Genomic DNA, 26,148 nt, shown 5'->3' with positions numbered 1-26,148 from the left:
GAAATAACTAAAATGAATAGCTTTCTTTATGGCCTGTAGCAGAATTATCATGCATGTTAATGGATGGGGAACTTGTTCAGTCCAAATCAAGACTAAGACATTTTGTATTTAGTTCTCAACATGGAAAGACTTGGGGTAGTTCTTCTATTACTACATTTGTAAAATGGTTCTTTTGGTTCATATCTCCCACATATTCAGACAAGGCCTTACACAAGTTGGAATCCTTCTCAACACAGCATAACATTTACTATTTTAAAATTTGCAGTCTAAATGGTTAACAAAAGGAGACCCTCAAGGAGATAAACTAAGTAAGGCTATTTGTGGTTTGAAACACCATGGAGACAAGATAGAACCAAAATTAATCTATATTTTAAAGCATTTTAAGGTTGTGGACTACTGTACCTAATACTACACTAATTTACTGTGTAATAGAAATCAATACTTTACAGAGTACAGTAATGAAAAGCCTCAGAAGCACTAAACCCCAGGGCTCACTCATGCTTGTACAGTAGGTCTGTTGCACTGTTATATACATTATTTGTTGTTCATCTTGAAGAAAAGGTGTAAAAGTCTTATCCACGTTATTGTAAGGCTCAAGCCACTATTAGGGTATGTCTTCACTACCCGCCAGATCAACTGATCCAGAGGGGATCGATTTATCACGTCTAGTCTAGACACAATAAATCAACTCCTGAGGGCTCGCCTGTCGACTCCTGTACTCCAGTGCCGCAAACAGAGTCGATGGGGGAGCGGCAGCAGTCAACTCACCGCAGTGAAGACATCACAGTAAGTCGATCTAAGTACGTCAACTTCAGCTATATTATTCACGTACATTTCCCCCCACCCAGTGTAGACCAAGGGGTAGTTTGATAATAGTGTTAACAGTTGCTTTCATTCAGGAGCTATTTCTGCTCTTCCAACAAATAGCCCACATACCAATGTATCTTGAAAAATAAAGTCTCAGATAATGGCTGATATTTCACAGTGGGGAGAGAAGATTGAAACCCTTACCACTTTAAAAAAAATTTACGATTGAGAAGGGACACAGCACGACGAGTATAAAAAAGTTAAGGAGGTTAATACTAATATAAACATTTCCATTAATTTGAGTTTTTAATTAAAATAAAACAACAGTTTAAATGAACATTCTTCTGAAGTGTCAGAAGCCAAAACACAACTGGATTGTCAATGTGCTTGTCAATAACTGTGATGGAGGGAGCCAAGTTGGAGGAAATTGCATTTGTAAAACATGAATCGGATTCAAGCTGCCTGAAAGAATGCTTGTCTGTTTATGTACTCCCACAGTAATTTATATCAGTGGAAGCAATTCTGCTAAAATTCCCTAGATATGAACATTGGGGGCAGTGTATTCTCAGTGGCTGGCCCCAGTTCTGGAATTTGATTGTGCATCCATCAGACCCAGAGTCTGTTGAACTTTCAAGGTATGATGCAAGGCTCAACTATTCCCTCAGGCTTTTGCCTGACTGAAATGTGTTAGGTGCATGTGGTGAGGGAAATAAATTGTATTTCATTTAGTTATTAATGCCTTGTATAAAGTTTTTAAGTGTTTATAAATATCCCTGAGATCATTTATAAAATGATTAGAACAAATGCTTTCTATTTTAGTGCTCTATTAGAAAGCCACATTCAAAATAAGCTATATACTAGTGCTTCTTAAAAGTAGCCAAAATTATTACCCCTCAAATGAGTCCAATCCAGCAAGTTTGCCAGTTATTTCTAACCAGAAAGGGAGGGGTAGAGAAACCATTTTGAAGAGAATGTTCCACTAGAATTACATTTGGACTAAATGGTTGTGTAAAGCTACTTTACCCAGGACATTCAGAAGTTAAGATTTATTATCCATTACAAAAATGATGGCATTAACTGAGGCCCTTGTTGACCGAGCAAACAGACCAAACAAGAGAGACTGTACTACACTCTAGCCCCTATCAGAGGTCTCTCTGGTTTACAGATAAAGAACATCGGCTGGAAAGTCTCTCCTGTTATACCTGTACAGCACAAGATAGCTGGCTGTAAGAAAGCTCTAAATTCACAAAAACAAATAAGAAAGATAAGTCTATTTCATGCAGAAATTTGAGAAACATTTATCTAGCATGATCTCATATCAGGTCTCCTTGGTTCTTAGTAAAAGCTTTGAAAGCCAGAGGGAAAATTCAGATCACCACTTTCTATCAATTCCCAAGTCTGATATGCTTTTGCTTAATGGGGATAATTTGTGTCAAAATTGAGTTTTGTACATTGTAAATTTAAATTTTTTCCAACTGGCCTTGATTTTGAAAGTTAGGGTTTTGCTAGTGTTATTGCTTTCTGGCATGGTGTACTTGTAAATGGTAGCAGTGGTAGGACTATGCAAGCTTACTCACATGGCTCTGCCAGCATGACTCACTCCTTGCACACTAATCCCTCTGTGTTTTCCAGTCCTCTGCCAGATCCATCTATTTATATTGTGGATAATCTGGACAAAACACTGATTAGTTCCATTTTTGAAATGCTCATTCATGACTAAGGACCAAACTGCTCTATTTACACATGACTAGTCCATTGATTTACTGTGAGTAAAATGAGCACGATTCGACCCCCATAAGATACAACCCCTCTTTTCACTTATAGTGCAAGATACACTTGGACTTCAGGTGTCCAGATGTCAAAAGACTAATGCATTAACCCAGTGATACTCCAACTGTATTCCTCTATTTGTATTACTGTATATCCTAGAAGTCCTAGTCATGGACCTGGACCCCATTGTGCTAAACACCAAACACACAGAACAAGAAGACAGTCCCTGCCCCAAGGGTCTAATAATTTAGGTATCATCAGTGACTCAGAGACCTCCAAGGACCCAGAGGAATGGTGTGTCAAGAATCCATGAGGGTCTCTAGTTGAAATTACCATAAGATGGATGCATAACAGGTTGAAAACCATGCTCAAATAGTAGTTCTCAATGGTTCATTATTAAACTGAGAAGACATACCTACTGGGATCCCACTGGAGTCTGGTATTATTCAATATTTTATTAAAGACTTCTTGGATAATGGAGTGAAGAGTATGCCTGTAAAATCTCTGGATGACACCAAGCTGGGAGAGGTTGTAAGCACTTTGGAGGACAAGATTAGAATTAAAAGTGACCCTGACAAACAGAAAAATTGGTCTGAAATCAATAAGATGAAATTCAGTAAAGATGAGCAAAGTACTTTGCTTAGGAAGGGAAAAAAATCACATGGACAACTATAAAATGGGGGATAACCAGGTAGGCAGTCACACTGCTGAAAAGGATCTGGGGCTTATATTAGATATTAAATTAAAAGAGCCAATGTGATACAGTTGAGAAAAAGGTTAATATCTTTCTGCAGTGTATAAACAGGAGTGTTATGTAAGACAGGAAGTAACTGTTCCACTCTACTCAGCACTGGTGAGTCCACAGCTGGAGTACTAACTCTAGTTCCGAGCACCACGCTTTAGGAAAGGTATGGACGAACTGGAGAGAGTCCACAGGAGAGCAACAAAAACAATAAAAGGTTTAGAAAACCTAACCTATGAGGAAAAGTTTTAAAAAAAACTGGCTACGTATAGTCTTGAGAAAAGACAACTGAGGGAGGACCTACTAACAGTCTTCAAATATGTTAAGGAGGTGTTACAAAGAGGACTGTGATTAATTGTTCTCCATGTCCACTGAAGGCAGGACAAGAAGTAACAGGCTTAATCTGCATCAAGAGAGATTTGGGATAGATATTAAGAAAAGCTTTCTAACCATAGGGAGAGTTGAGCAAAGGAATAGACTTCCAAGGGAGGTAGTAGAATCATTGTCACTGGAGGTTTTTAAGAACAAGTTAGACAAACACCTGTCAGAGATGGTAGAGATATAGTTGGTCCTATCCTCAGAGCAGGGGGCTAGAGACTTAATGACCTACTGAGGTCCCTTCAGCCCCACATTTTTATGATTCTATGGTTGCTCATTAATGCATTTTGAAATCCTCAAATGGAGAGTGTAATTACAAATGCAGGGCATTATTCTTCCTTTTAAATGATGAAATCATAGGCAGTTTAAGATCACTTGGCCTATCTTTCCTTCACAAACACTTTTCCAAGATGGCTTTTTCTGTCTTTACTTTTTTGCAAGACAACCTCCAGGATAGTCTAGAATACCTCTCAAGGTCCCTTCCAGCCTACATTTCTATTATTCTGTGATCCTCATAGGTGAATCATGGAGCACTCAAAAAGGTATGAAAACCCCCCTTGCATAAATTATGCCATGTAGCCCATTATAGAATAATTGTCAGTGGCAGGACAAGGTTCTAGTCTGATATTCAATCTACTTCAAACAGGCATGCACTAGCACAAAAGTAGCTACATGATTAACCAAGAATACTTAGATTTTAAGTTCTTTGGAACAAGGACCTTTTTTGTTCTGTATTGGCACAGCACCGAGACCAATGGGATCCTAGTTCATGACTAGGGCACTTGAGTGTTCTGATAATACAAATAAGTACTAATACTGTTCCTTTACCAATCATGTGCTAGCCAAGAATACTCTAATCCAGGGGTCCCCAACGTGGTGCCCTCAGGCGCTATGGTGCCTGTGGGGGCATCTAAATGTGCCCATGTCCTGGCCGTTGGTCGAGCACCCGCCAAAATGCCACCGAAATTTGGCGGCATTTCAGCGGCTGCTTAACCGCTGCCACGGTCCTTCGTCTGGCGCCCGCCAGACAAAAAAGTTGGGGACCACTGCTCTAATCAATCGCATTTCATCATTACCAATTAGCCAAAATGCTAAGATTTTAGTTTTCTTAAATTCTGTAAACGCTACTCAAAGCTTTTTCTGCTGTTACTCATAAGATGGAGTCTCATACTTATAGTCAGGGTTTGAAAGGAAATATTTTCAGACTTCTACTGAAAAGTGATTTGTCTGGGAATTTTTTTTTACATTCATATAAGCATTTAAAATTATATTTACATCCAAGTGTATGAAAAGGCAATGGTACTACAGAGAACTCAATTAAAAGCCATTAGGGCAGCTGCACAGCATTCTGCTGCAGTCTTGAACATGACTCCTACATTAATAGCAATATGTACAATTCATTCACAGAGGAGCTGGAAGCATGCAGCCAATAACAAAGGAGTTAGTTACTTACTGGTAACCCTCCAAGGAACAGCAATGTTATCTGCTACATGGGCAGCCGCCTCTTTACTTACCCAGCCAAAAAACATAACACAGCACCTGGCAAGAACTCATGAAGCATGTACATAAAGAAGGAACAGAAATAAATCGTGTTTTACAAAAGGACTACAAGTTCCATGTGATTTTGATTAATCAAGAACCATACATTTGGCAAATAGTGAGAAATTTCTAATCAGTTGGAAAGAAATTGTCTGATATGATCAAAAATAGTTCTCTACCAGAACTCTTTTTTCTATCCTTTCACCCTCAAATGTCAATATAATAAAATCAATTGAAACTTCTGTTTGAGCCAAAACCAGATTTGTCAAAAACATGGCCATGACACATTTCTTGCCCATTTCACAAGAGAGGCTGACCTTTTTTCTGACATGCCTGAAACAGACACAGTATTATATGTCCTTTAGATTATCTATCAATTTAGGAGTCATGTTCAGGACTGCAGCAGCTGGAAGAATGGGGGCTCAGCAACTATTTTTTTTCTGTTACCATTTCTTGTCATCTTTCGCTGTGTCTGACAATTCATTTCAATTTCTGATTGCCATCATATTCCTCTTGCCCCAGTTTCACTACCAGGGTTACATACTTCAATACTTTGGTCTAATGATTGTCCTATTGCAGTTGCTTGCTTGGGACGCACCAAGATGTCCCAATTAGTTAACAATACAATGTCATTCTAACATTACATTGCCTTGATTTTGACATACCAGACAATACTAGTTTTCTTCCTATAACAAGGCTGTTTCGTCTTCTGAGAGGAAAGGTTCCTACCCCTCACTTAGACGAGATTGAAGAGTCAGGATTAAATGACAAGAAGGCTGATTTGAACACTACCACAAACTGTGATGTGAAGGGACTTATTGAGAGACATTATATGAGGGGACCCACATTCATCTGGGTTGCTAACCTCTTGGATCAGCAAATTGCCAGAGGAATAAGCCACACTCTCTAGAGATCAGCAGAGTATGTACATCTCAGTTGTTTTAGGCATGAAGCTGTGATCTTCCATGTAAGACAAATAAAAACAAAACAAATGGTGTGGGTAGTGTAGTAAGTGCAGGCCCTGATAAAGGCCTATTATGAGGCCTAAGGCCTGAACTGAAGTAATGGACAAGACTCTGCTAACATAAAGCAAAGTTAAGCTGTGAGCCAGAAGCCGGCCCGGTTCACAGAAGCTGGCAAGAAAAAAGGCTGATGCTGCATAAACATATATTCACCTAGCATACCGAAGTATAAACACAGTATTAGAACATATTATACTGAAACATTCCATAGATAATAAAAGGACAGGCCGACCCATCCCAATGACAGGGGCAAAAGGGTAAAATGATGAATAGAGTTGTTTTGTTCGAACCAACATGTACAAGGTAAAAGGCGGCACCTTAATACGTAGAAGGGTTGTAACTTGCTACGTAGAGAGGTTGTACCTTAATACGTCAGGTGTGATGTGTAACTTGTTTGTACCTGTGTATAAGAATGCATCCCTGGGGAGGTGCCTTTGTCCGGCCGTAGGGGGAGTGGAAAGTCCCGCCACTAAGCCGGGTCCTTGACAAGAGGCACTTTCTCGTAGTATGCCCTGAGTTAGGCTAAGAAACCTACAGGGAACTGCAATTGTGTCCGAGGTCGCAATAAACCTAGCCCGATGTGGCTTTGCATCTTACTGGACTCTGTAGTCATTGGGGATTCTCGTCGGGTCTACTGTGTCAGCTTCTGCAGAGCTGGGGCAGCACACAGAGGGACTCACACACGCAGCCGAGTGATTATCAACAAGGAGACAGCAGAGCACCACACCGGTACCGCTCTGACAACAGGTAGTTCATGCTGCTTTATACAATCTGGCCAAACGTTACTTATATAAGTACCGTTACAGTTGAGAAAACAGCAACAACTCAAACACCAAAAATTTGCCATCCAAGCGTGTCTGCTTACTCCAGCAGATGCCATGCCTATGGCAAGAATGACAAAAAATGGTCACTTGCTTGTGCAGACTGCAGGCAGCAATCATTACAAGGCTCATTCAAGACAGCAAGTAAACAATGTCTGGATGAATGCATTACGGAGAGATATTACTGGGGCTCATTGTCAAAATATTGCTTCAGAGCCTCCTTGATATGAATAGCACCCCCATTGAGCCCCTCTAATAGTACTGGTATCTGGCTGCTCAAAATCAGCTGCCAGATGATCAACCTTAACTCTCCACTCCTGGGGAAATGTTTCCCCCTTAGCTTCACAAATGTTATGTAGAGCACAGCAGGCTGCTATGACGATCCGAACATTTTCCTCATTGAGGTCTAACCTTCCAAAAAGGAACCAGCAACACTTCAATCTGCCAAAAGTATGTTTTATGGTCATTCTGCACCTACTGAGCCTCTGGTTGAAGCACTCCCTGCTGCTGCCAAGGTTTCCAGTGTAAGGCTTCATGTGCCATGGGAGTAAGGAATAGGCAGAATTCCCCAGGATCACTATGGGCATTTCCACATCCCCTATTGGAATCTTTTGGTCTGGAAAGTCCCTGATTGCAGCTTTTTATACACGCCAGTGTTCCTGAAGATGCGTGTATCATGCACCTTTCCCGACCACCCCATGTTGATGTCGGTGAAATGACCGGGTGATCCACCAGCACCTGCAATATCAGAGAAATACCCCTTTCTGTTGATGTATTCTGTTGCAAGATGGTCTGGGCCAAAATTGGGATATGCATCTATTGCTCCCCACCACAGTTATGGAATCCCATTGCCGCAAAGCCATCCCGCTATTTCCAACACATTGCCCAGAGTCAGTCCTTTGTAGCAGGAGGCAGTTAATGGCCCTATACATTTGCATCACTGCAACCCCCACGGTAAACTTCCCAACTCCAAATTGACTCACGACTGACCAGTAGCAGTCTGGAGTTGCCAAGTTCCACAAGCAATCGCCATTTGCTTTTCCACCATGAAGGCAGCTCTCATTTTGGTGTCCTTGTGCTCTAGGGCAGGGGAGAGCTCCACACACAATTCCATGAAGGTGGCTTTGCCTATCTGAAAGTTCTTCAGCCACTGCTCATCATCTCATACCTGCAAAATGATATTTCCCAAGGCCAGAAGTGATAGTCCACCATGTGCAGCTGCTCTGTGAATGCCAACATCAATTCTGAACTGTTTCTTTCCATGGCACACAGCAGGGCAGGCACTATGGATTCCTGTTCAGATTCGCAGCTCATGAAATATTGCAGGATCAGCCGTGTTGTGTTCACGCAGCACAGGATCCATGCTTTCAGGCAGAGAGCAGACGCACAGTTTACGGGGCAATTGAAAAAGAGCACAAAACATAGTTGGAAGCCCATGGAATAATGGGACAGAGAAAACTGCATCATGGGATGCTGAGCCCACCCCCCACGATGCATTATGATCTATTCCCAGAGCTCCTAGAGGTAGAAGGTAGTGAGTTGCACAGTGGCATAGTTACCCATAACATAAGAACATAAGAAAGGCCTTACCGGGTCAGACCAAAGGTCCATCTAGCCCAGTATCTGTCTACCGACAGTGGCCAATGCCAGGTGCCCCTGAGGGAGTGAATCTAACAGGCAATGATCAAGTGATCTCTCTCCTGCCATCCATCTCCATCCTCTGACGAACAGAGGCTAGGAACACCATTCTTATCCATCCTGGCTAATAGCCATTTATGGACTTAGCCACCATGAATTTATCCAGTCCCCTTTTAAACATTGTTATAGTCCTAGCCTTCACAACCTCCTCAGGTAAGGAGTTCCACAAGTTGACTGTGCGCTGCGTGAAGAAGAACTTCCTTTTATTTGTTTTAAACCTGCTGCCTATTAATTTAATTTGGTTGCCCCTAGTTCGTGTATTATGGGAATAAGTAAATAACTTTTCCTTATCCACTTTCTCAACATCACTCATGATTTTATATACCTCTATCATGTCCCCCCTTAGTCTTCTCTTTTCCAAACTGAAGAGTCCTAGCCTCTTTAATCTTTCCTCATATGGGACCCTTTCTAAACCCCTAATCATTTTAGTTGCTCTTTTCTGAACCTTTTCTAGTGCTAGAATATGTTTTTTGAGGTGAGGAGACCACATCTGTACACAGTATTCGAGATGTGGGCGTACCATGGATTTATATAAGGGCAATAATATATTCTCAGTCTGATTCTCTATCCCCTTTTTAATGATTCCTAACATCCTGTTTGCTTTTTTGACCGCCTCTGCACACTGCGTGGACATCTTCAGAGAACTATCCACGATAACTCCAAGATCTTTTTCCTGACTCGTTGTAGCTAAATTAGCCCCCATCATGTTGTATGTATAGTTGGGGTTATTTTTTCCAATGTGCATTACTTTACATTTATCCACATTAAATTTTATTTGCCATTTTGTTGCCCAATCCCTTAGTTTTGTGAGATCTTTTTGAAGTTCTTCACAATCTGCTTTGGTCTTAACTATCTTGAGTAGTTTAGTATCATCTGCAAACTTTGCCACCTCACTGTTTACCCCTTTCTCCAGATCATTTATGAATAAATTGAATAGGATTGGTCCTAGGACTGATCCTTGGGGAACACCACTAGTTACCCCTCTCCATTCTGAGAATTTACCATTAATTCCTACCCTTTGTTCCCTGTCCTTTAACCAGTTCTCAATCCATGAAAGGACCTTTCCTTTTATCCCATGACAGCTTAATTTACGTAAGAGCCTTTGGTGAGGGACCTTGTCAAAGGCTTTCTGGAAATCTAAGTACACTATGTCCACCGGATCCCCCTTGTCCACATGTTTGTTGACCCCTTCAAAGAACTCTAATAGATTAGTAAGACACGATTTCCCTTTACAGAAACCATGTTGACTATTGCTCAAGAGTTTATGTTTTTCTATGTGTCTGACAATTTTATTCTTTACTATTGTTTCAACTAATTTGCCCGGTACCGACGTTAGACTTACCGGTCTATAATTGCCGGGATCACCCCTAGAGCCATGGTGCACTGGTCTCTGTCGATGCTACAGCACCAACTGTGTACATACTGAGCTGACACAAGGAGCGTTGTGTGAACATGCACAAGTAATGTAATTACACCAGTTCATTATTATTAACATAATGTAAGTCAACTTTACTTTGTAGTGTAGACGTGGCCTTGGTGTGAAGAATGAATCAGAGAAAAAACAAACAAAAAACGGAAGCCTAGCTCTAGATGTTATATCCCACTTGGAAAAAAGTGAAACCAATGAAGCAGGGTCAATCTGCCAGTTCACTTTAAGAGACATAATGACATCAACAGCTTAGTTTTTTTCCTAGCTGCTGTTGGATGAAGTTAAACACACTGGATTCAATTTTCCAGTGAGTTACACTGGTGTAAATCAGCAATAACTCCTCTGAAGGCAATGGAATTACACCTTAGTACTTCTTGTGTAATTAAGAGGGCAATGAAGTTCATCTGGGCTAAGAGGACAACAATGAAGAACGGTCAGCTAGGGAGAACCCTATAAAAACATTTAACTAGAAAGGAAAGCACAGGAAACTGTCAAAACACTACCACTTTACGTACAAGGTAAATGCATTTACATCTGTTCACATGTATGGGTAGCACATACAATTCTTAAGTTCAGGAACATGATAATTTGAAGTGTTAGCAGCACTAGTCAAGTTTGCTTTCTGCCACTGCTGCCAAACAAAGAACATGAAAGCCACTGTACATATAACAACATTGTGGGGTTCTGTTCCAGGGCTTCATGGAAAAAAGGCTCCAATATGCCTACTCCTGGATTCAGTACTGAAGTTGATGCTCCAGGATGGAGCTGATTCCTTCAGACTTAGAATCAGAATTCATGGAATGTGATTGATCAAAGAGCTCATGAAAAAGGGATTAATGTGACCTACAGCAGCAGAATGACACTGTTAAATCCCTACCCCACCTTTCCTCAGGCATAGGAAGCCATGTTGTTACCAGTTGCAGACAAGCTAGGATTGAGACCTCAGTTCCAATTGCTGTGAGCCTTCAGTACTGGGACTATTGTGCCTTCATTGCCACAGCCAGCTGTGGAAGTTTGATACAGGTCTCTTCAGCTCAATGAAGGTACTTTACAAAAGGTCTTGCATGTGTAACGTCTCTTCATGACAGGTGAAGAGGCAGGAACTCTCTGTCTGCCTGCTCGAAGGGATGGATCAACAACCTGTCAACCAGCGCAGCAACTTGAGGCAAGTAAGGGCTCCCTTGCCAAAGGGAGGCTACAAATAAACCCCAGGACCTGCGGCAACTGACTAGGCAAGCCCCGGTAAACTGGGCTAGCGGGGCCATGCCCCAAAACTGAAGAGACTTGTAGGAAGTAGCCCAGGGAAGTGGGGAAGGAGATCCATCTCTCCTATTTAGGGGTTGAGCTACACAGGGCCCTGGGCTGGGACCTAGTAGAGAGGGAGTGCCCAGGGCCCCCTATGACCCCCTCTGACCTTACAGGCTGCCTGGCCACAGAAGACTATCACATCATGAAAAAAGGCATCTTCCAAAAGAGTCAAAACATGCGGGTGAATACTGAACACTAATTACACTATCATTAATTTAAAAAATATTTTAAAAGATAAAAAGCAGTAAGCTTTCCCAGGAGGCATCCAGCAGGGGCAATGACAGACAATGCCAAGTTCTTTCTAGCTATCACCAGCTGTCAGAAGTAAAACAGTGGTAACTGGGGCTAGGCATAAAGCACAACAATGCTGTACAGAAAAGTTCAGAGGGTCTGGACTTCACACAGGCAATGCTTAAAGACAGATAAAGCAATACAAAGAAAGCATGTCTAAAATGAATGGAAACGTGTGGAAGACTGATAATGGGAATACTGACTGTATGCACAAAACAGGATATTGAAAATTCACTGCTGACATTCTGGCCACTGATCCTGGGAAGATCTTCCTACAGTAAGACACAACACAGGGGCCTTAATGCCATTAATCTTTCAAGCTAATGGTAAAACTGGGCAATGGGCACTGCCAAGACACCTAAATACTGCGCTGATCGTCAGCAACTGCATGGTTGTGTAAGCAGAGCAACTCTTGGGGTGCTCTAAACAAGATGCAGGTAGAAATGGCCTTGTAATGAGCAGCAGCAGGATTAAGGGAGTGCAGCGCTGAGCTTATAACTACACCTTTGAGTATGCACACATACTCTTGCAATGTGTTCCCTACAGCTGGGTCACACTGGAGGATCTGGCCCATCTTTTTTCTTCATTCCTAATAGGATTTGTTAAACCTGAAATGGTTTATTTTTAAAAAATGGAGGCAATGATATAATTTCATCCTATAGCCCATAAAATGGATGATTTGGGGTCATATTACAGGACTAGTATGCAAATTTATGCTATGCATGAGGAGGACAGGCAAGTAACCTTTGGAATAAATACCTATAACTTTCGGCCTTTTGTTTTGGGGTGGATTCCCCATACTAGCCCTGCAAGAGCTGACTTAGGCCAGGTGAGCCCAATCAGCTACTTAGGCTGAAAGCAGGGCAGATTTAGGTTGGAGGCAGCTAATTAAGGACAGACTCACCTGCAGGAACAAGCAGGGCCTGTATAAAGCCAGATAAGCTGGCTGCTGAGAGGGAGGGACAGGATACAGGGAATTAGGCTACAGTCACTCCTTTGGCTGGAGGCTGACAAATTGAGAAGGGGGTGGGGGGAGCTGAGCATGTAGGAAGAAACCCAGGGAAACATCAGCAAGAGGTAGTCTGTGGCTGCTTTTTACAGGGTGCCTGGGCTGGAACCCAGTGTAGAGAGGGTGTGGGTTCCCTTACCAGCCGCTGGGGAGTGGCAAGGGCATTGGAGGTGCCAGTCAGGCAGCAGGTCTGGAAAGACTGAATCCCCTGGAAGAGGAGGACTTTAGTGACCTGGCCAGATGGCCAAGCCATAGAGAGGAAGCTGCAGACCCGGGAGTGAGCAGGCAGCAGAGTGAGACTAGATGGGGAAAGATAACACTGAAGGGAGAACACAAGCTGTCAGAGCGAATCCTGAGGATGACCAGCAGGGGGCACCACTCAAGATAAGTGGACCCCGTGACAGCTTTATTTAGATATCCTTTTATCTTGAAAGTGTAGAGATGATGTAAGTAAAGTTTGACTCCTCAAATCTCTTAAAATCCAAAATGTCTTGAACTTATTTCTCTGACTTCATTCCTCTGCAAGAATAAAACAGCTAAACATATTCCTGTAAATGAATGTGTCACCCTGGGACATTGTCTGTTGGGCGTTAAAACAGAATTAGCAGAGTAACCTTAAGAAACCTTTTAGCTGCTAATCTGGATGAATTTACATTATTCTTGCTGTTTTTTGTCAAGCAAAACAGGTAACACTCAACTTAGTCACATTTCTCACTTTGTCATAAGATATCAGATGCAGTCTGCAAAAGGTCATTTACGAAGTTTTGGGGAGTCTTCTAGCCTTCAGTGGGGAAAAACCCTATTAATTTGGGTGATAACTGGACAATTTTAAAGAGCACTCATTTGGTTCTGTAGGCAGAGGAGCATTATGATGTTACAGTTAACTCAGCCAGTCCTCCCTCCAACCCTCCAGTTCATTTGGATAGATCTGTCCCATTGGTTGGAGACACTAAATGATGCTGCAGGTTAGGACTGGAGTATTTGCAAGAGCTGGGGGTGTGGTAGAGAGGTTCAGGACTGAAATAGTGGGAGCTGCTTCAGCTCAGGAGTTATACTGGCTCAGTAGGAGTGAGGCTGGAGTTATAAGTTATGACTCCCTCCACACTATCCCTGGCTCAGGCAAGATGACTCATCTTTGCCCAGTCAACTGTTTTTCAGCTCAGCTAAACAGTGCTACAGGCACATATTCTACAGCTCCAACTGGGCACAGTCAAAGTGAGAGTCGACCACAGCAGGCAGCAGTGTTTGGGTTTAAGGTTACTGATGGGAGGAAGTGAGGACTGGCAGAGTTACTGATGATGTGACAGTGCTGCTGCTCAAAGACTCCTGCCTGCACCACCAAATGGGTAGTATCAAAAGGAAGCTGTTAATATGAAAAGGATGAAACAGAGAAGAGGAGCAGTATTTTAAATTACTTAATACTAAAATTTGGGTTTAGTGGCAGTACCCTGTAAAATTGCTATAGGTTCAAGGATAGAGACTGTTTTTGCCCCTCCGATCACCTGCCAGCTTGCCCTTCATATGCAACAAGATGTGTGAGCCTCTGGTGAATATTGGCACAACTAGTCATGCTGGTCCCAAAAACAGAGAAATTACAAGAGTGGGAGATTTATTGAAATATACTTACCATTGGAAAAATCTAGACTTCTAGATATTGATAAAGTAGGTATGAATGGATATAAGGGTATGTCTACACTACACACCAAATCGGCAGGCAGCGATCGATCCAGTGGGGGTCGATTTATCGCATCCAGTTTAGACACGATAAATCGATCCCCGAGCGCTCTCCCGTCGACTCCTGTACTCCACCGCCACAAGAGGCGCAAGCGGAGTCGACGGGGGAGCGGCAGCAGTCGACTCACCATGGTGAAGACACCAAGGTAAGTTGATCTAAGTACGTCAACTTCAGCTACCTTATTCACGTAGCTGAAGTTGCTTAACTTAGATCGATTTCCCCCACCCCGCCCCAGTGTAGACCAAGCCTAAGAAAGTTCTTCTTTCCTTGTGTACACACATACTTTCATACTGTTGTCATACTTTCTCTGATTAATCTCGTTGGCTCACTCGGTTCAAATCCTGAAAGCCATTCTAGTTTGAACATCACTCCATTTGGAAGTAAAATCCATCTATTTATTCAGGTCTTCCATTAATGAGAGATATTTGACTTCCCTTTGGCAGTACATCTCCTGTCTGGAATTCCTCAGTCAGTAGTTGGCTGAGACATCAGATTGTAAGAGTGTATTTGCCATATTTGGAGGGAGAAGTGTGCCTGTCTACTCTGGTTTATTTTATTATTATTGTATCCAGTTATGGGCTTATAACATAACAATCACGACTCTACTTCGATAAAGTGAATGCCTCTATCCTCAAAACTACATGAAATGTCTCTCAAATCATGGGGTGGAGTATGCTCAACTGTATGGTGTGCAGAATTTTAAACGTCAAGGTTGGCCTACAATCTGACAGATTCTTTTTTCACTGCTTCAGTTAACAGCAGTGGTTCTCAACCAGAGGTCTGGGGTCCCCTGTGGGGTCACGAGCAGGTTTCAGGGGGTCCACTAAGCAGGACCAGTGTTAGACTTGCTGGGCAGAAAGCCAAAGTCCCACTGCATGGGGCTGAAGCGTGGGGCCCTGAGCCCCACCACCTGGGGCTAAAGCAGAAGCCTGAGCAACTTAGTTCCATGGGGCCCTGAGCAATTGCCCTGCTTGCTACCCTTTAATGCCAGCCCTGGCTTTTTATATACAGAAAACCAGTTATTGTGGCACAGGAGGGCCATGGAGTTTTTATAGCATGTTTTTTTGGGGGGGAGGGGGCGCTCAAAGAAAAAGATTGAGAACCCCTGGTTTACAATACACTGCATTATTATAGATAATTGGTTAGTAGCACTGCCTATTAAGGCTACCTGACACTTCCCATTATAAGACACTGTATTCAATTGATTATTAAACTTTCCAAAACCTCAACCATTTGGACTGAAATTTTCCATACTGGATGTCTGTCGGGTGTTTTTCGTGTGTGTGTGTCTTTTTCCCCTTGGGGGGAAATTGCAGACTTTTAATGGTTCAACCATTTCCATAAACAGAGTTTGGCAAAACAATGTATTTTTCCCCTATGTTAAAAAAAATCTTGAGACCTTTTCTCTGAAATGCTCTTGTGCATCCATGCTTTGGTGTCTGACAAAAAGGTCATCCGCTGCCAATGATCTAACTTTTGCCTTCCCTGTAAAAATCTGCCCAAATTTGGAGTTCAGTTAAGATTTTAGATTTTAACAGCTAAAAATCTCTGAAGATTGAGCCTCTCAGCTCCCAGTACTGACAATATTGTGAAGTCACTATCCCTACCAAGCAACTATGCATGATCCCTCCAGTCATGGGCTACAGGAGTGAAGCAGGACTTTCCCTGTAATTGCTGTGCACGCGTGTGATTTGGGCACTGCTCCCTCCTGCTGGCACCAAGGCAGCACAGAAGAGGGAGTGATTTGAATGCAGTGGGGACAAACTGGACAAAACGGGGAAAGAAAGGAATAGACTGGGACAAGGAGACTGAGACTGGGACTTGAAATGGGGGGAATGGGTGGGGGTTCAATTGGAGCTAGCCAGGCAAAAAGACAGGGAGCCCAAGGGGAAGAGGAAGGACAGGCTAGAACTGATTTGGCAAAGAGAAGGGGACACAGATTGGACAAGGTGCTGAGGGAGGAGGGAACTGGAACTGGCTGGACCAGGAGACTGGGTCTAAGAACCTAGTAGAGAGAGTTGGGGGGAGGGGAAGGAAAAATTGTGTCAATGAGCTGGGGTGCAAGGACAGAACTTGGTCTAGCACAAAGAGACTGGAATAAGGAGCCAGGTACATTAAAATAGAAATTGAATGAGAAACCTAGGGTGGGAGATTAGGAGCCCGTGGAGAGAAGTCGGGGAGCGGGCGGGGGAAGACTGATCCAATGAGGAGTACTGGGCTAGGTTTTGTTGGGCAAAGAGAAGACGTGGCTAGGAAAGAAAAGTGTGTCCACTGAAGCACACTCTCCAGCCTGGAATGGAACCCAAGAGCACTGAGTGTCATCATTGCTCTGATGTCTGCAAATATCTGTGAAGCATACCAACAAAATGTAAGACTTATTTTCCCCACCCCAACCAGTGTTAGTCCACAGAGACGATGATGCCGTCAGTTCCTCAAGTGGCAGAGGTCTATGCAGTGGATCTAAAAGGTTCCAACCCTGCTAATGCACCATGTAGGTGTCATCATGATCCCATATGATGGAATTTCAGGTATATTTTTAGATTTTTTTTTTTAAGCAAAAAACCTAAAAATTCCACACAAAATGCTACATTAAGAGAACATTAAGGTTGCAAAGATTAGCACTCAAAAGGTAGAAAATACCATAATTAAGGCTGCTTGTACAATCTCAGTTTGGCTCCCTTGTTTCTATGCATTATGATATAGTCTTTAATTACATGATCACATACTGTTTTTGCCACAGGAACCCTGCCTCCTTCAGTCCACAGAATGGAACTGCTCTGGGATGAATCAATCTCGTGTAGTGAAGAAAGCTGTTCCCTGCTTCATTTGATGAGAAGTTGGAAGGTGTGTGGAAACAAGACTGAAAGAAGGGAAAGGAAACTCATGGTTCAGGCAGCTGATGGCTGCCTCTGCCACAGATTTTCTATGTGAGCTGGCAAATCACCTAAACCAAACTTTTCATAGGTGGTCGCTAGCTGCATGTTTTATTTTCTGGGTACATGATTTGAGATCCTGGGATCTGAATTGCAGAAATGCTGAGCTCTCACCGCTGTAACTGAAGTCAAAGGAAGCTATGTTCTGACATATGAAGTGCTAAGTACTCTGGAAAAACAGGCATTTCAAATCGGTCCCTAAAAGGTAGTGGATGCTTTTGACTAATCTCTGTGCCTCCATTCCCCATCTATAAAATGGAGATAATACCGCCCCCTCACCTCACAGGGGTTTTGTAAAAATAATTTAATTAATATTTGTGAAGCACTCATACTAGAGTGCTAGAGAAAAGCCCATGAGGACATTAATAATTCTCTCTTCAGAACAAGGTTTGACTCATGTACAGTAAATAAAGGCATGGGGCCTTACACCAAAATACTGAACAAGAAGAATAAAACAACAATGAATAGCTGATCATTAAGGCAGACAGGTGTCCTGTAGGGAAAAGATACTATGTGATCATGAAATTAAGACTACTGTAATAATTGTGCACAAGTGCGCCAAATTAAGGTTGCACATGCATCTAAACATTGTTTGTTTTAACTTTGTTGGGAAAGCTGAACACAGAAATAAAATATCCTAACAAAAAATGTCTATTAGCAATAACAGATGCATCGCGCTGTTGGTTAGCATTTCTAGGATGAAGAAATATTAGTCATCCTGGAGGAGTTTACTTTTGCATTCATGATGATACACCCTTAGAACAGAATAGCTAGGTGTCAAAAATTAGGTTTTTATTTTGTATAGCCCATTCTCCCCTTATCTAAGCATATAAACACACACATGCACCACACTACAATAGATATGAAGTTTACCAATAGTAAGTCACTCTATCTTTTGATAACTTTGCAATTATGGGGCCAGATCCTCAGTTGATATAAATTTACATCAGCAGAGAATCAGGACCATTGCATATTATACCACTCTGTCTCTAAAGATGAGTAGTTAAATTCCTGCAGTCTGATTCTTAGGAATAAATTGCTACTTCCGGGAAAGAAAGGAAAACTGCATTTACTGAGGGATCATTACTGGGGAGGAAGGTAAACTTCTGACAATTTGGTAGGATTTCCAGTCTATGTCCAAGAGACTCCTTTACTGGAATAGTGTGGATGTTGCGGATCAGGACTGAGTTGCGTTGACACAGCTGTGTTGGGAAGCCTACACAGCCCCTACCAGCATTAAATGTGGGTCAGGCCACCATTATCAGTCCATCATTTTCATAAGCACTAAATCTGTCCATTGTCTTTTTAAGCTATACAGAAGGAAAATGAAAATTACTTATTTAAAATATGAGATAACTAGTGCAGCATGTCACATCTATCAGTGAGATGAAAGGCTGTGATAACCATGGCATAACGGAAGCTTTTTGTCACAGCCGACACACAGGCCTAACCTGACTCTCACTCAACTGGCCTACATGACATATAGACTTTAAAAAAGCTGGAACGGCCATTCATTTTAGATAAGCAATTTCTATTCCAACCACACAAAGTGAGGAGTATGTAAAGTGTTATACAAGGATTTGAACTGAGTGAGTGTATGTAGGGAACTTGCTTTCCACTCAACTCCAAATTTCACTCAGTCATAAAAATAAACGTTTTAAATCAAACTAATCAGCAGCGAAGTAGTAAAAATGTTGACGTGTACGGCAGGGCTACATTTTAAAAGACGAACACACTTCTGTATGCAAGAATGTGTACATTCACATTCATACACAAATACCATAATTTTGTGAAGAATCAGGCAACAGTACATGAAAACTAGCTATTTAGTGTTTAAAACTCCATTTCCTGGAATAAATATGAAATTTGCATATAAAAATCAGTACTTCAGTGTTTGTTTACTTGTACACTTCAAAGTGCACAACTGTACACTTTTTCTTTTGGCTTGCAAATGGATTTTCTTTTTTAAGTGGCAGCTCTTACAATTGTTATTGTTACAGAAATGACAGCTCTGAAACCTGAGAATAATGACAGAAGTTCCTGCCCCTTAAAGCTAATTACAGGCCACCTGTAGACTTGATTCAAATGACAATGTACTTGATTTATAGTTCTCTTTGCAGACATAGGAAAAAGTTTAAACTGTGCAGAAACAGAAGAGCAGCATACCATTGCTTAGTACCTCAATCTTACCTTTTATATTAGTAGTAGTAGTAGTAGTAGTATTAATGTGTCATCACACTTGGAGCTGCAACATGGGAGAAATATACCCAGCTTGGACAATCATGGAGGAAGAGATGGTCCAAGAACTTAACTGTTTTACAGCAGAATTTTTGCCTTTCAGAGAACTCTTCTTAAAAATTAGGTATTTTGTACTAATATCTTTTTGTACTATTTCAAACTTTTAAACATTTTTATTCATAATTTTTGGGACTGTCAGTTAATCGCAGTTAACTCAAGCGATTAACTCAAAAAATATTAATCACAGGTTTAATCGCACTGTTAACCAATAGAATGCCAATTGAAATGTATTAAATATTTTGGATGTTTTTCTACATTTTCATATATTGTATTCTCTGTTGCAATTGAAATCAAAGTGTATTTTTATTACAAATATTTCCACTGTAAAAATAAGAAATTGTACTACAGTACTTTTATAAGGTGAATTGAAAAATACTATTTCTTTTATCATGAAAATGCAACTTATAAATGTAGATTTTTTGTTTATCACATAACTGCACTCAAAAACAAAATATAAAACTTCAGAGCCTACAGGTCAATTCTGTCCTGCTTCTTGTTCAGCAAAATGCTAAGACAAACAAGTTTCTTTACATTTACAGGAGATAATGCTGCCCTCTTCTTATTTACAATGTCACCAGAAAGTGAGAACAAGCGTACATGGCACTTTTGTAGCCAGCATTGCAAGGTATTTATGTGCCAGATATGCTATACATTCATATGCCCCTTCATGCTTCAGCCACCATTCCAGAGGATATGCTTCCTTGCTGATGATGCTTGTTAAAAAAATAATGTGATAATTAAATTTGTGACTGAACTCCTTGGGGGAGAATTGTATGTCCTCCGCTCTGTTTTACCTGCATTCTGTCATATATTTCATGTTATAGCAATCTTGGATGATGACCCAGCACATGTTGTTCATTTTAAAAACACTTCACAAAACACAAAGAAGGTACCAATGTGAGATTTCTAAAACAGTTACAGTTCTCAACCCAAGGTTTCAGAATCTGAAGTGCCTTCCAAAATCTGAGCGGGATGAGGTGTGGAGCATGCTTTCAGAACAAAAGAACAATACAGAACCTGAACCACCAAAAAAGAAAATCAACCTTTTGCTGGTGGCATCTGACTCAGATAATGAAAATGAACATGCGCCGGACCACACTGATTTGGATTGTTATCACACAGGACCTGACATCAGCATGGACACATGTCCTCAGGAATGGTGGTTGAAGCATGAAGGGGCATATGAATCTTTAGTGCACCTGGCACATAAATATCTCATGACACTGGCTAAAACAGTGCCATGAGAACAACTGTTCTCACTTTCAGGTGACATTGTAAACAAGAAGCAGGCAACATTATCTCCTGCAAATGTAAACAAACTCGTTTGTCTGAGCGATTGGCTGAACAAGCAATAGGACTGGGTGAACTTGCAGGCTCTAAAATGATACATTTTTATTTTTGATAGTTTTTTTGTACACAGTTCTATATTTTTAAGCTCAACTTTCATGATAAAGAGACTGCACTACAGTACTTGTATTAGGTGAATTGAAAAATACTATTTATTTTGTTTTTTACAGTGCTAGTACTTGTAATCAAAAATATAAACAGTGTACATTTGTATTGAATCAATAGATTAGAAAATGTGGAAAACAATCCAAAAATATTTAAATAAATGGTATTATTGTTTAACAGTGTGATTAATCACACAATTAATCGTGATTACGTTTTTTTAATCGCTTGACAGGCCTACTAATTTTATAATACAAAGTCAAGATAGTCAATCTATAAATGGCAATTTCATATAATCCTAAGGACTAAGTATCCCAAGTTGAACTTAAACATCTGAAACTAGATTTAGGAGGTAGGCATTACATGTTCTACAATTTTTATTTTATTTTAAATAGCTTTTCAAGTAAAGGCAAGAGGGACAAAGCAATAAGAACACAAAAGAAGAAAATGAAAGTGTAAATAGACTCTTTAGTAGACAGTCTACACTAGGCATTTTGGTATCTTAACTGCAAAGTTGGAAGGGAGAATGAGGTATTTACTTCTTGGACAAGTTCCTCCTAACTTTTTGTCAGCTTTGATCCTTCCTTTCCTTCACATCAGCACCACTCTTCATTCCCTTTGCACTGATCCCATGAAAGCATATATATACACACACATATATTTGGGGTCGGGAAGGAATTTTCCTCCAGGGCAGATTGGCAGAGGCCCTGGAGGTTTTTCGCCTTCCTCTGCAGCATGGGGCATGGGTCACTTTCTGGAGGATTCTCTGCAGCTTGAGGTCTTCAAACTGCAATTTGGGGACTTCGATAACTCAGACATAGGCTAGGGGTTTGCTATAGAAGTGGATGGGTGGGATTCTGTGGCCTGCATTGTGCAGGAGGTCAGACTAGATGTTCATAATGGTCCCTTCTGACCTTAAAGTCTATGAGTCTATATATGCATACACATGCATAAATTCCAATTTTGCCATCTGGTTAGCAAGAAACCCAATTTACATGTGCCTCAGTTATATTTTTTGGCAAACCTCAAATATAGTATATCATGTCCAAAAGCACAGCGACTAAGATAAGGAATGAGCAACCCCATCACACATTCCCAGATACATTAAGTGATTCATTTTGTTTCAGGCACACTGAATTTCAAACTCCATTCGCATTTTCAAAACCGTTTTTTCTGTTTTTCATTTGTCCTTTGCCAGATTAAAGTGAATATTCTTTTACTGCAGTTAGATTATCAAACAGCAGCCATGGAAATTCCATGTATCAGTCCTGAACAATTTGTTGCCACGTTACAGAAACCAACCAGATATATCGTATTAGCAAGATATGATTAATTACACAATAGTCTCCACTAGAATGTTTTGAATCATTCGACAATATTTTTCTTTTATCCAATTCAGTTTTAATTCCCAGGACTACATCTGAAGCATGACCAGACTAGTAACACTTAATATGTTCTCTGAATTTGTTCAACAATTAGTGTGTTAGAATTTATAAAATGAAACTGTGTCTTTTTTTTTAAATCTATCTATCTAACCCTAGATGCAGCTGTTTCCTGTCACAATATAGTCAAATCAGGACCTTGAACAACTGGATTGCAGGCCAAGGCCTGTCCCAAGCAAGGCAGTAAAATGTATGTCTAATATATATTAACAACCCAGGTCTCACTCTCCATGTTTAAAATTTCTTTCTTGCTTTCATCCATGGACCAACATCTATGTACAATTAAAAGCACTCTATTTACCTTGTGTCTGCATTTAAGTACAACCCCATAGGCTCCTGAAACAAAGGGAAAAAAACAAAAACAGATTAGTTACCATGCTGTGGAGAAAAGGAAGCAAAATACACTACATTTCACAGCTGTCTAATATGTATTATGGATGCATTGTTCCCAATACTATCTTCTTACACTTATAGCTAAAATGCTTTGTTGCATTTTTGTGTAGCAAAATTTAAAAATGAAGCTGATTGTAAGTATATGATTTTAAAATTCTTCTGTGAATTCCTTATTTTTAGAAATATGCATATGCAAGAAAATCTTGAATAACAGTATATTCCTATAATAAGTGGCTGTAGTGTAGACAGCCAACTACTGGACTTGTTTTTTTAAAAAACCCAACAAAACAGAAAAAAATTGCGATTTCATGTACATTCTGGTACCTCTACTTTTTGTTTACTTTTAGGGCATCTCTCAGGGCTTATTTACACTGAAAATGCTATAGCAGCACAGCTGTAGCAGCATTCTCCTATTGGTACAGGTAATCCATCTCCTCGAGAAAGAGCAGCTAAATTGATATAAGAATTCTTCTGTTGACCTAGCGCTACCTGTCTACACGGAGACTTAGGTCAGCTTAACTTCGCTGCTCAAGGTATAGATTTTTCCCCACCCTGACACATCAGAGTTCAGTTGGATTTGTAATAAGATAGTTTTTCCATTTTTTTAGGACATCCTGACAACTTAAAAATTAGACAATGGTTTTATTACTTAATATGTTGACATATATGTAAATAATTTTGTCTAGCTCCGTAATGTCCATAGTTAAGCATATAAATTGTTATAGAAATCCAATAAATACTTTTTTTTGCGCGGCCTAGATAACAATAATTTATTTTTTAAGAACAAATGACTCCCAACATTAAAGTAATCTTGAGAAATAACATTTTGCAGAATTTCATCTAATGGGAACAGGCTTTATTTTTTCTCTTTAATAATAGAATAATATATAAATAGCCTCTGAATTCTACTAATTCTAATTCATATTTCATTAAGAAGAACTGACTTACCTTCACCTACAACCCCAAGGATCTCAAATTTATTCATCACATTACCAATGTTAAGAATCTTCATGAAGACAAATTCCTCTTGTGATGAGAGCCACAGAGCATGGCACAGAGAAGAGTATCTAAAGGGTGTGTGGTAGGCAAAACTGAGAACTTTTGACAGGAGAAATCCACATTGATTGACTGGACTTCTTACATACTTGTCCTAGTTTCCAGGAAGCTATTTAATGCCTGGAAAGAAATGAATGGTAAAATTTGCATCAGCAGATCTTGCTTTACAGCACATAAAGAAAAACAATGGCATATATTCACAATATTTACCATCAGCACTGTGTTATTTGATAAAGAAAATTGCCTCATCCCCTTTCTGGGTTTTACAATGAATAGAGCTCTGCAGCATGTGTAAAGGGAGCCAGCAAAGGTGACTACATATCTGATATATGGCACAGCTGGTTTTGTAATCCCATACGCAGGACATCATTTAAAATAAGAAAACAGCTTACATAAGAAATGTTTCCTGCTGGTAGAAGAGAAAAATTGCAGTGATCTACCACAGTGGGTAGTTGAACAGAACACACACCTATAAATGCTAGTGTTTTCCCTTCCATTTATGTTGGCAGCTAGCTACAGAAAAATTGATTGTGATTAGCCAGTTTATTCTTCACTCACTCCCATGATAGAAAATCGTCATTGGAAGAATCCTTACTATGCCAGCTCCTCTTTTTCCTATCTTTTATTACACCTGGAAATATTTCTAACACTTTTCATGGTTAAATCTATTAGGAGCCTGTTTAAAAAGAATATGCTGAAAAATGTTTATGATATAAGAATTTAAAAAAAAAAATAAATATACTTAGTACTGTACAATACACATACCCTTTCAAAGTTCTATTTGTAGCAAAGTTATACAATTTCAGACAATAAATGTCGTAATTACAAAAAAATGTAACGAACACAAAAAAAGGGCTGGTCCACACTAAGAAGCGGGGTCGAACTAGGGTACGCAAATTCAGCTACATGAATAGCGTAGCTGAATTCGAAGTACCCTAGTTCGAACTACTCACCCGTCCAGACGCCGCGGAATCGAAGTCCGCGGCTCCAAGGTCGACTCCGCCACCGCCTTTTGCAGTGGTGGAGTACCGGAGTTCGAACTATCGCATCCAGATTAGACGCGATAGTTCGAACTCCAAGAAGTCGAACTCACCGCGTCGACCCGGCTCGTAAGTGTAGACTAGCCCAAAGAAAGCTAGTTTTTACTCCAAGTAAAATTTGTCACCTATAGTTTTAGTAGAATGAGAAGTGTACCAAGATTTATTCTGCCATTGTATATAGTATCATCATCAATACATACACCATTTAGAGAGAAAAATAAACCACCAATACATTCACTGTAAAAGGGAACAGTTTTCACATCTCAATGCCCTAGGAATGGGACTACTCATGAGGAACTAGCCTGCAGGATGGGAATGAATCCATATAATTAAACCAACACATGGCACAGAGATCGAAGACCTAACTCTGCTGGATTCTGCACACACACAAACAAAACTACATCACTATTTTAGTGTTGCCAATGGATGTTGTCGGGAGTGCTGCTGTGAGTCAAACGTAATGAAGAGGAGAGGTATGAGATAGGGCAAAAACACCACAATGCTGGCCTTGTCAAAAGACCTGGAAGACCAACTTGTTTGTAAAGAAACCAAAAGCTACATACAAAAAAGAGAGAATCAAATACAGTATCTTAGAACCAATTTTTCTCTCTTAAAGTGATTAAGACATGAAGATAAGAAATGTCTTCCTAAATTAGACGGCTAGGGGGGAAAATATCTTAAAAAGTTATTCCTTCATCACTGAAATATTTTTAGTTATTTTAGTTGGGCAGGAGAAACCATTTTCCTTACCTGAGTCTCTGTTAAACAGATGGCATTTCTTTCCATTCCCAACCCGTACCCTTCATCTTTTCCTTCCACACTCTTCCCCCCAATATGTGTGGGTTTTTTCCTCTCATCCCCCCTTTGCAGCTCCTTCAATTTCTAAGGTAACAGTAACAAAACTAAAGAAACCACAGAAAGATATCTAATCTGTTAGCCCCTGTACTACAGCCTATAATGGGCTGTGTTTTGTCCACCCCATTGTAGC

At 40.5% G+C, this 26,148-nt stretch overlaps 1 protein-coding gene across 7 annotated transcripts in view; it reads right to left on the bottom strand.

The window, feature by feature from the left end:
* Positions 1 to 26,148, bottom strand: part of CDKL5 (cyclin dependent kinase like 5) — a 200,817-nt gene that overhangs the window by 97,347 nt on the left and 77,322 nt on the right. For all 7 annotated transcript variants that reach the window (XM_039484233.1, XM_039484282.1, XM_039484275.1 and 4 more), the window contains 2 exons: positions 24,013 to 24,240; positions 22,973 to 23,007 (listed from right to left, as the gene is read on the bottom strand). In XM_039484233.1, coding sequence (XP_039340167.1) covers positions 22,973 to 23,007; positions 24,013 to 24,076 — 99 coding nt within the window. In that variant the 5' untranslated portion in view covers positions 24,077 to 24,240. The remainder of the gene's footprint in view (positions 1 to 22,972; positions 23,008 to 24,012; positions 24,241 to 26,148) is intronic.

The sequence above is a fragment of the Mauremys reevesii genome, linkage group 1, assembly GCF_016161935.1.
Source record: "Mauremys reevesii isolate NIE-2019 linkage group 1, ASM1616193v1, whole genome shotgun sequence".
NCBI lineage: Eukaryota > Metazoa > Chordata > Testudines > Geoemydidae > Mauremys > Mauremys reevesii.
This window is presented reverse-complemented; position numbering and strand designations above follow the sequence as displayed.